Source organism: Xiphophorus maculatus, chromosome 17 (genome assembly GCF_002775205.1).
Source record: "Xiphophorus maculatus strain JP 163 A chromosome 17, X_maculatus-5.0-male, whole genome shotgun sequence".
Classification (NCBI taxonomy): Eukaryota; Metazoa; Chordata; class Actinopteri; order Cyprinodontiformes; family Poeciliidae; genus Xiphophorus; species Xiphophorus maculatus.
The window spans coordinates 3,138,870-3,151,017 of NC_036459.1; the positions used below are offsets into that span (position 1 = coordinate 3,138,870).

General features: G+C 36.0%; 1 protein-coding gene across 2 annotated transcripts in view; it reads right to left on the minus strand.

Moving 5' to 3' along the window:
• Positions 1-12,148, minus strand: part of ptprr (protein tyrosine phosphatase, receptor type R) — a 29,823-nt gene that overhangs the window by 14,023 nt on the left and 3,652 nt on the right. For both annotated transcript variants that reach the window (XM_023350583.1, XM_005812256.3), the window contains 6 exons: positions 9,696-9,994; positions 3,036-3,149; positions 2,813-2,959; positions 2,584-2,733; positions 440-562; positions 240-361 (listed from right to left, as the gene is read on the minus strand). In XM_023350583.1, the coding sequence (XP_023206351.1) occupies positions 240-361; positions 440-562; positions 2,584-2,733; positions 2,813-2,959; positions 3,036-3,149; positions 9,696-9,994 (955 nt within the window). The remainder of the gene's footprint in view (positions 1-239; positions 362-439; positions 563-2,583; positions 2,734-2,812; positions 2,960-3,035; positions 3,150-9,695; positions 9,995-12,148) is intronic.

Consider the following 12,148-nt stretch of genomic DNA (forward strand, 5'->3'; position numbering starts at 1 on the left):
TGCATCATCATCGATCCACACGCGGCAAAACATTAGCTGAAACATATAAAATAAGTTTCAAATACTGTATTTTTATAGCAATATTACAATTCCTGAGTATAGGAAATATTTTTCAAGAAAAAAAATAAAAAAATCTTAAAAATTGATAAACAGGAACAAACATCGTGTAACTGTTAAGTGCAGCTTGTTTATTATTACTGATAATTTACGAGGCCACAATCTTCCTTTGGTCGGCTCACCTGGGCAGAGGGACGACAGGAGGAGCGAGGCGGCGGCAGGCTCTGATTGGCTGCTGCTGGTGAATGGGCGTGGCTACAGCTGGCGGGAGCTCAGATTGGACCATACTTTCTGACGTCACAACCTGAAATAAAACAGCCATCATTACCGCAACAGAAACATTCCACAAAATCAGCAAAATAAAAAATTTGATGTACCAGACCTTGGTGCCCTTTGACCTCTTGTGAGGGTCGGGGGGGAGGGTCAAACTCACGACGTGGTCGGGGGGCGGAGCTTTGAGCTGCTTCTCAGTAACGGGAACTTTCTGCTTCATTCGGTACAAAACCTGAGGAAAAAATAACCTGATTAAAGTCTGATCGTCCCATCAGACTAAACTTTCTCCAGTTTAGAGTAAAGAGGAAAAAATCTATTTTCATAAATATTCCAAAAATGTTTAAGAAAATATAAACAAGGATAATTAAAAGTTAAATTTTTTTTTTTTTTTTACTAATTTAGCTTTTTCTGTATTAATGAATTATTTGAAGGTCGTTTTTTATTTAATAATAAATATTTGCCTACTTTCATTTATTGATTATATTCAGTGCTGATTATTATTATTATTTTACCACAATTATCCAATTAAATTTATTTCTGAACATATTTTCAACAAGAAATACATAAAAATAGACAAAACAGACTAAATGTATAAATATTAATATAATCAAACATAAATTAAGCTGTGAATACTAATAAGGAATAATGTGCAAAGTATTTTTGTAACATTCTAGTGCTCTTATATTAAAATGTTTTTAATCAAATCTTGTCAATTTTATATTTTTAGTATAAAACATGAAACATAGATATACTTTGTTTTATTATTTTACTAACTCAATAAGTGTTTAGTTTACTTTAATTAAAGCTAGAAAAATAAATATCTGTAATGGTTGCATTTCTAATACGAATAAATAAAATGTATTAACTGTGTGTGCAAATTTATTTCCTTGTAGTTTGGGCTGATTTCGAAACATTTTTTGTTTGTATTGACAGTTAGAGACATTTGTGACGACTTCAAGCACAGAAAGGTTTACATTTTTAATATAAACTAACTTTAAATCTCTATTTAACTCCCATTTTTTCATTTGATTTTAAGTTGTTGGCAACATTTCATTGAATAGATAAAAGCAATCAGATGAGATCCTGCTGGAAACAGAAGGAAGTGTTTGAGGTTTCTCTGTGTGTTGGGGCGCCCCCATGTGGTCCAAGTGCCAAACTACAAAGGAAGGAATGGAAAATATATGTATTTTACTTAAAATGGATTTACTCCTTAAAACTCAGGTTATTATTATTTACTAAATTATCATTTAAATCTATTTAAATATTTATTTTTTATTTTCTTAGCATTGATCAGTTTTTAGCACAATATTAATGTTAATTTTATTTTATGTGAGTTGCAGGACATTGAGATGATTGTGTCAAAGTTCTGGTAGGCATTAAGTAACAAAATGACACTTAAATAAAACTTACAAGAATTCATAAAAGATAAAAAAGAAATGTTAAAATGGGGAATAAGACAATAAGTGTTGAAATTAGGCATGTAGAAGTAAAAAGAATAAGTATAAAAATAGATATATATTCATGAAATGAAAAAAAAATTGGAATATATCAAAAACATGATTATTAAATGTTACATAAATAAGCAAGAAATTGGAGAAAAAAGATTATTTCTTTATTTGTAAAACTGAAAAATAATTTCAGATGATGCTCAACATTCTTCATTTTAACAGTTTCTTGTAGGAGTTTTCATAAAATTATGACTTTATTCTCATAACATTGCAACATTATTTTCTTAATATTATGACTTAATTCTCCGAATTAAAAACAAAAAACAAAACATCTTCATCTGGACATATAACTCTGTCACAAACAAGAGACAGTAGTCAGCAGGAAAAGACCAGGAAATATATCTATTTTGCTCAGCACTTTTAATCTTTTCTGATAATCTGATCTATAAGCAATATTGTAAAAAAAAATCTCTGAATGCTATACAACTTTTTATACTATATTTATTTATATTTTTAAAGAAACAGAGGTACAGGAATGGGTAAGAACAGGAAGTGATACTGAAGCCTAGTGGTGGTAAATTCATACCTTATTAATCAGATTTTTTACATTTTTTTATCTACCATAACATAATCTGAAGGTTTTTTACTCCATTTGGGGACCAAATAAGTTGATTTATTTACTGATATTCAACATAATCAAAGTCTAAGAGTGGAAAAATGTGACTTTTTATCATGTAGTTTATCAACAGACTGAGTTGGGTTTGCAGAGGAAAGTTCTTCCTCTATGAATGTGTGTGTGGTTTACCATTAGGCAGGTGGTGATGATGAGGAAGAAGGTGAAGAAGAGGACAACGTTGTAGAGGCCATCTCTGCTCCGTGCGTGATCCCTCTGATCGTCCTGCAGGACGTTTTTCTTCGGAGACGAAGGGGAAGAGTCTGGGATGTTTCTGCAGCACTGGAAGGAAAGCAAACATGTCGGAACGTCGGAACATCGCCAAAAAAGAGCAGAGGATTCTGGGATTTTACACATTTACCTCCGGTTTGACCGCCGTGATGCCGAAGTCGGCCAGATGGTGATGAAGGACACTACGGTTCAGTGATTGGACGATCTCCTTCGCAGGGCGGAGCTCAAAGATGTCCCTCCTCTCAGAGGAGACGAAGAGCTCGATGCCGTTTCTGGCCTGTAAGGAGCGTCCGTCCAACAGGAAGTGAGTGAAATACGGAGATGAAACGGACTGGGACGAGGGGGAGACTTACGTTCAGCTTGTTGATGTGAACGTGTTGAGGAGCGATGCCGAGCGACGCCGCTACGCCGTCCCGGAACCACAGGAGGTGACTGATGTTCAGCCTCCTCACTCCCACAGCCAAGTACTGAAACAAAGAAAACAAATTAAATACAGGCTGGAACTTTGGATACTACTTTTCTTTCCCTTTTAGAGCTAACAGCTATGATTAATTAGCTTCATACCTGCTCAAATATTCAGAGGAATCCATTAACACACTGTTTGCAAACTTTTCCCACAGAAAAATTCAAACATTTTCAAGGTAATGTTTGAAAATGGAGATAAAAACAATACAAATGAACTAATTAAAGACAATTTCGGTTCACTTTTATATAATATAATTAATCACTTTTATCAACAATATCTTATGATAGTATCTACATTTTACAGCAGGGGCAAGGTAAACTAAAATAAAATTTTGAAACGTTTCTCTTGCACCCTAAACACCCGACTGGTCCGAGAACAAAACACTCGGACGCTACATTCTAGCTACATTTAGTAACTAGCTAAATTTAGTTAGCTACTAACTAGTCATATTTAGTTACTAGTTAAATGTATTAAATTAGCTACATTTAGCAAGTTACTAATTGTAGCTAATTACTACCCAACTCTGCTTTTAGAAATCATTAGTGTCCAGTTTGAGCATCTGCTGTCCTGAGATTCTGTCCAACTGGATAAATATTCAATTAGCACCAAAAATGTAACAATTATTCCACTCCAAACAGTCCTTTGTGATATTAAATGATCCAAAAGTGATGCAGATCAACTCTGCTTTATTATTTGTCCTGAACTTATCCATAAACCCACTGAGCTGATATTTATTGTTTCCTCTAAGTGAATAAAAGCAGAACATACTCAGAGAATATCAGGTTGCTTTTTAAAATGAGATTAGAGGAAAACAAACAAGAGGTCTGACCTCTGCAGCTTTCTGTCCACCAACCTGAAGCCCACCGGCTGCTTCAACATCCCAGTGTGTCTTATTGTGTGCGTGTGTGTGAGTGTGTGGGAGAGTGGGTGGCTGTTTGCTAATGGCTAAAATAACAACATGTTCTGCTGCCACTTAATTCAATATGAGGAACAAAACCTGCAGCTCACAGAGCCGATGTTATCAGACTGCGGCTGGTTACACTCAAAGAAAAACAGCCTAACCCAGAGAAATCCTCCAATAATATTACAAATATTTTTAAATAATAATCAGTTTACACCTGGGTTTCTGTTTGAACTGATCTTTAAAATCTAAAGTTTTTCTGTTCTGAGATTTTCTCTGTAAAATCTCCAGGCAGCAATAATCCACGGATTTCTGTGTAAGCAGAAAACCGCCCCGGAGTCATTTAAACTCTTCAACAAACAGACAAATAATAAAACGCCTTTACATTAAAAAGCTAAAAACAATGAGGTAAAAGCTAAAATAAAGTAAGATAAACAATGTCAACAACCTTACCAAGCTGACCACGCGAAGCTTTTCTCTGAATGAAAGGAGGCGAGCCGCCTGTCACTTAGCGACCGGGGACTTTTCGCTCCATTTCCTGATCTACTCATTCCCTGATCTCTGATTGGCTTAGAGCTTGACACAGCTCAACCCTCCACCTGATTGGCCGTCGCCCGGGTAATGCCATTATCCCACTGTGCTTCCTGTTGGGATCAGGTACTATTTTTGTCTAAGCCACACACACTTTAGCAGTTATAGGCTGTAATTAGCCAACAGCCCGGCTGGAACGGGGACAGGGCCAGGGGTCAAAGTGCACTTAGGGATGTGGAGAGGGTTCAATCAATTAGTCAGCAATTAGCAATCAATACGACATTTTAAAGCCTCCAGGACAGAGAAGCTGATTCAAACAACTTTTTAACGGATAACGACTGCTTTAGCTCCTCTAGAGGTAAACTGTGGATAAAATATAAAAATACTAATATGAAAATATTTTATTTTCAAAATAAACAACAAAAATTTGAGTTTTTTTAAATGAAGGTAGAGCTGGATAATATGGCTGAAAAAATAGCACAATACAATTGTTTGATATCAGTCAATATCAATAACTATCGATTAGTTTTTTTTTGTTTTAAATATCTGAAATACTAACAAACTAGTGAAATAACGTTTCCTGTTTTATCCAGTTTTCACTCTGCAATGTTATTTTTTTATTTTTAAGCAATTATGAGTCGAAACCTTAAACTGCTGCAGTGCAACTTACTCAACATGTTGTTGCTAGGCAACCAAAATTGGGGGGGAACTTGAAACTGCGGTGACTTAGTTCATTCCACCAACATAGCTCAGTTGGCTAATGCCTTTCCTCTGCCTACATCTCCCAGAATGCTGTGCGATTTTGTTACAAATTTCAAATCAAGATAAAACAAATTGTCTGTAGTTAATTAATCACAATTAACTGCCTTATTCTATAGAAATTGGATAAGAAATTAAAAATGTTCTGACAGATTGCTGCTCATTGGAACAGTCTGGTTTTGTGGCATGACTCAATGTGTAGTAATGGCGCCTGCAGGTGCGCGACGCTAGCTAGAGCAGCTAATAGGTGATGTCTAATCCAGTAACATGCATCAATGGACGAACTTCCAGATATGAATAAATTATTCTATTTTTATCTAAAACCTGGTTTTCTTTTATGTCATCTAGAGATGCAAGTTTTTTATTTAATTCAAAAATATTTTATTGATCTCAAAGAGAAATTACAATTTTTAATTAGATTTTTTTCTATTCAAACGGTTCTGAAATTCTGCTTAAATTATGTGACTAGAAGAAAAGATGGTGTAAGCAAATAGAACATTTATTTAAAATAAAAATAAAAACTATAAACATCAGTAAATGCTTTAAATGCTTGAACACAAATGTGCCGACTCACAGCGTTGTTGCCTTGACAACGGAGCATGCTGTGAGAAGCAAAGGTCACATGGTGTCTTGGAGGAATGTGATGGAAGGTAACAGGATACCATCTGAAGTTTCTCTCCCTTACATCCTGTTACATCACATTACTGTAATTGTTTTGCAAACTGCTGCGTTAGAGGGACCAATTAAGGAGATTTAAATGAGAATAATCGTATTTATGAATGCATTCTGTGCTCTTTTTAAGAGCTGAATGAGCAGATGACCTGCTGACCGCATGTCAGGGTCTCTCTCAGCTTGAATGCTTGAAGGGAAACGTCTAAGCGCATTAGAGGATGCTTTTCAGAGAGACAGCTTGCAGGGACCCCGGGTCATGTGACTACACAGAAAGTCTCAATCTGTGCAAAGAGCAGCTTTTATTTTCCTAACTGAACATTAAAAACAGAGACACTGCCGTCTGCGGACTGCCAGCATTCCCATCTGTCTTTGAGATTCCACAGGAGGTTTCTGCAGATTGTCGCCACTCCCACGATGCATCTGCGGCCATGACACCTCCGACTATTCTGTCTGCAGACTGTGGATCTGCTGGCGGTGGTTATGCTAATACCCTGTAGCTTATAAATGCATCTATTCTGCAGAGAGCCAGACATTTTATTCAGGTTTATGGAGAAAAGATGCTTGAAAAACAGCAAATGGAAATCTGAGTTTGATGGTTTAGTTGTTCATAGATCTGTTAAAGAGAAGGTCATGACTCAGACAGTCATTAATGTTCCAGCCTTAGATTAGCCAAAAATGTTTTTCTACTCAACAACAACTGGACAGTAAATCATGCAAAGTTCATCACTCCTAACAACAAAAACACTCAATCTTACCAAATGTTTTTGGTCTAGTTTTAATTACAAATATCTTATTACACTGGAAATAAGACAAATCTAACTTACAAGGAAGTTTTCAGTGATATGTAAAAGCTTGTTTTCAGTTAATATTTCCTTAATATTCCACTGGTGGATTATTTCATTCATAACAAGATATTTTTCCCATAAGTGAAAAAATCTGCCAGTAGAACTAGAACTTTTAAAATAAATTTTAAGGAAATATTGACTTTTAAAAGCTCATATCTCACTGAAAAGTTTCTAGTAGGTTAGCTGTATCATATTTCAAGTGCAATAAGACATTTGTAGTATAAACTAGACCAAAAATACTTGGTAAAATTTTGTGTTTTGGTAGTGAAGGAGCACTAATAGGCAGGGCCTCTGTTGACTTAAGTCAGTGACTTTAAAGGGAGGTGAACATTTGAACAATTACTAATTTCATGTGTCATAAATTTGTCAGTATGTTGTGAACATACTGACAAATAAATGTCTTTGTAAAATACTTTTTTAGCAAAAATTTTTGTACAAAAGCCAAATTTGTGGATCTTGACTGATTTGTAAAAGCAAAGAAAAGGTAAGAAAAAAACAATAAACTGGTTATTTAGAATAAAGCTCCATAGCATGAATAATCTTATTCTGCTCCGTATGTCTTATGTTTAAGATTGACAGATTGATTTTTTGAATAAAAATCGTATGTCTTAGACATAAGACTGAATCCAACTTTAGGGAATCTCTGTGTTTATTTAATCAGTCCTTCCAGGATTTTGCAGTAAAACCTGCTAATTTTGTGGTGCTACTTTAGAAATATTTGCAGTATTTTTTCCTCACCCTTGTCCCTAGTGGGGTTGGGAAGGGTGCTGGTGCCTATCTCCAGCTAGTGTTCCGGGCGAGACGCGGGGTCACCAATTAACCTGACAGTCATGTTTTTGGACTGTGGAAGGAAGCTGGAGAGAACCCATGCATGCACAGGGAGAACATGCAAACTCCGTGCAGAAAGACCCCGGGCCGGGAATCGAACCCAGGACCTTCTTGCAAGGCAACAGTGCCTTACAGCAAGTTGATTGTAAATATGATTGAAAATAGTTGATTGTAGACTTCCTTCTGTTCTCAAGTACATCCCTGCAAAGTGTGCAAAAATTATTTCCACTTTAACAGATGAAGTCAGGTAAAGTCAGGCTACAATCACCAAAATACACAATTTCAGAATGAAAAAAATCAGCCCCATGTTTTTGCCTCAAGTGAAGGAGAATCCAGATTTAAGATTGAACAAAAAGTCAAAATGCCAAACCAAGTTTGTAGGGGCTTGTTGAGTAAAAATCGTCCAAAACAAACATCTGATTCCTTCAGAAAACATTTGGGAAAATCTGCAGAATTCTGACATTCAGCAGAAAGGCTCGTGAGAGCATGTGAGCTGCAGTCGGACCGACTCGGCGTTCGGTAACTGGAACAATAGCAGGACAAATGTGGCGAGAAACACCTGCCTCAACACCTGCATCTCCCAGACGCGTCCCCCGTGTCTCTGTCTGTCTCTGAAGGTCACTGCTGTTTATCTAAGAGTTACACAACCGCCCATTGTGAAGGGAACTGGGTCTGCTCGCTCGCTATTAGCGTTGCTATGGCAACAGAGACTGCAGCTCCATACATAGAGAACTCTGCAGCATGTGATCAATCATTTGCTGTCTGCTTTCTGACCCCTGACCTTCTCTAACATGTTTCTAAGACGACATCACCACCTTAAAAACCAACCAACCAATGAGAAGACAGCTACAGATTTCAGGTGCTTCAGTAATCTGGTTAACAGTGGAGCTTGCTTTGTTTTCTAAAAACATAAATTACAAATCACATAAAATATGATCAAAAAGTGACTTTTATTTCAATAGGGTTGAGTGATATGGATCTTAAGTGGTACTGTTATTATGACAAAAATCACGATAAAAACTATTAGCTGTATGGCACTCGTAGCCACACAAACAAAAACTGGTCTTAGACGTTATTCATATTTGTAATACACATCTTACAACATCTTCAAATTACATTAAGAAATGTGATTTTTTTATCATTAATTTACAAAACTAACCGCATTTCATTGTATTTTGAAATTCATTGATATTTACTGACGTTATTATTGAGAAAATAGTAAAACTAACAATCCTGATGATAGACAGTTTTTTTAAACATCAATAATTGTAATTTATCATGTCGATAAATCAAAATTCTTCTGAGAAATTTATCACGATAAAAAATAAACGACACAATAAATACCTGTTTCTATCAGGCACAGCAGTGAAACTTTAAACTGCTGCTGCGCAAGTTACTCAACTGGTTGTTGCTAGGTAACCAAAGCTGGGGTGGGGGAGCTTGAAAATGCTTGTTACCCAGCAGGATGTTGCTAGGCAACCAAAGAGTGAGTGAGTTGGTTGATTCCACCAACCTAGCTTAGTTAACTAAAGCCTTTCCTCTGCCTACATCCCCCAGAATGCTTTGCGGTTCTGGATCAGAGTTCAGGGAACCTATTGACCGTTCTATCAGACCTATTATCTCTTGATATTGATCACGATACGCATTGTTATTGATTCATTGTTCAGCCCTGGCTTGAACCAAAAAAAAAAAAAAGCAACAGCCAATTTTGCTGGACGATAAATTATTGTGATAAATGATAATATTGTTTTGAGATCATTTTCAAGTAATCTGCTGGTAATGGCATAATAAGGAAGGTCCTCTCAGAGATCAATACAGTTTAATTTTGTAAAGAACACGCTACACTGGAACTGAAAGATACTCTAAAGATTAAATATAAAACATGACTAAATCTGAAATAAAAACACACATAACTGAAACCATAAAGAAAATGGAAAATATGGAGCTCATTTAATTTATCATGAGATCAATTTATGAACTGATCACTGCAACAGGCTTACAAAGCACTCACCATGGTAACCACATATTCCCCAGGTACAACACGCCAGCCGAAGTGGTCCGGCTCCACATCCTGATGCAGCTGCTCCAGCAGGTCCAAGCTCTGCCGGGCGCCGAGTTTGTGTTGAAGCCGAGACTCGGGCCGGGCCAACCGGTACTGGTTCTGGTTCTGGTTCTGGTTCTGGTGCTGGTGGTGGTGGCGATGGAGATGGAGGTGGGAACGAGACTCCGGCAGCTCATTCGCATCTCTCTGAGTGATCAGAGTGTGCCGACCCGGACGGTGAGTCGGGAACGGACCGCCAGCGAAATACTCTGAGAGAAAGATGATAGCAGACATTCAATCAATCAATCAATCAATCAATCAATCAATCAATAAATCAATCAGTGTTTATTTATAGGGCAGCTTTAATCCACAGAAACAAAATGTTATAACAGGAAGAAATGAAAAATTAAAAACATAAAAATACAGAGTTAAAGAAGACAAAGAATTGAAAAAAGAATAAAATGAAGATGAATGCAGATGGTCTGATGATGAAAATGAACATACAAATTCAAAAAAACTAATTTTTTTAAATCCTGATGAAAGTTGTAAAACTGGGATTAAAAAATTATAAAACAAAAACCATAAAATAAAAAATAAACAAAAACACAGAAAAACCATATGAAACACATGGTGGCAGAAGTTAAACAAATAAAACATAAGTTTAACAAAACTAAATATTACATTTAATTTAAACAACAGGTAAAAAAGGCCAATAAACATGCAGTAAAACTAAATAATTAATTATAGTAGAAAGCATTTTTAAAATAAAACGAAAAAAACTTTTCAGTTAGAAAACTGTAATTACAAAATAAATCCTCAGTGTTTTAGGGGGGTTTTTTGTCCAACTTGAGCATTGTCAAAAAATAACATTCAGAAAATTTGAGGAATCTTCGGAACCACAGCATCTTGTTATATTTGTGAAAGCTAAATAACAGTAAATTAACTCTACCTGTTGATTTGTTGAATTATTTCTCATTCAATCCATAATTAAGCACGTTTTGGGTTAATAAATGTATTTAAAACGTAAAACCAGTAACGGTTTCATCTCTAATCCTGACTACAAAAACTGGAGGAGGAGGATGAAGCAGAAACATCCTTTCACTGTTTATTTTTAAACCACTGGCTACCAACAGCATTCTGTGTCTTTTTGCTGTTAAACACGTCGACCTCGAACGCATCACACTCGGCTCACAGAGAGGCCGAGACAGCAGAACGCAGCACATCTGCCTCTGCGCTCAGATCTGTGGGCAGCATGGAGGAAATCCCAACCAACCGCCAGGAAGACGAGCCCTGAATAATTCATTCAGGAGCTTTATTTACACTGAGTGAGAAAGAAAATAAAAACTATAAGCACATTTATGATCCAGGAAGTTTTTCTGGCAGGTATTGATGCTCACGTACAATCTTGACCGTATTGTCACAAGATGTGATTAGAAAACAAGAGTTTCCATTGCAGTTTTGCAAAATGAACCAATTTCAATACAGCTAAGGAAACACCTAATATTAGTGCAAAAACTTTTTATTGAAATTGGCCCGTTTTCATTAAGCAATTTTATCTTTGTAATTCCAATTTGCGCAATTATATGGTCAATAGAAATGCAGCGAGAACTGCTACTCCTAAAACTAGAACTGCTCAAATCCCTAACCCTAACCCTAATCTGACACCACTCCATTTTTGCTAATATTTTGTGAAAAAGGAAGTAGAGCTCAGAGTCTTCTTCCAAGGTTCTACTTCCTGTTGTCTTCTTCTTCATGGTAACTGTGCAATTACATATATTATATTTGTGTGTGTGTGGTTTGTGTTGGGCTTCTAAGCTTTAAATATTACAAATATTTGAATGTTGCAAACTTTCTCTAACTTTGAAGTGATTATATTTGTTACGGCTGCAGCTGTTCTACTCTACATCGTTTATGAAGTGTAAACACAGTGACAGAAGGATCGGTTATAGTTTTAAAGTTGAAGACCAAAGCTTTCATTACCAACAGATTTGGCAGCCATCATCATATATGCAATTCATACAGCAAAAACTAGTTATTAAAACAATCAATATCTCAATATAATTGATGCCATTTTCTCATTTGCATCAAAATCAATAGAGTAGGGCTGAGTGATATTAGAAAATCTAGCGATGACATTGGTAAATATTGTGATATATACACAAACGGACCCACACATTTGTCCAAATTGTCACATTTCCTCTGACAGCAGACTTTTCTTTCCTAAAAATCAATTTTTGGATTATGTAAAAGCCTGACAAGCAGAAATGAATGGATAGCAACAAATTAAATAAAACAGAGGGGGCAGGAAATAAATAGCTTGGGTTCAAAATGTCAGCAATTACATTAAAGCCAAATAAATTCTATATCTTTCACCTTTTCTGGCTGAAAAAACAGCTGAAATCTGCATTTAACTCCTCAGAGAT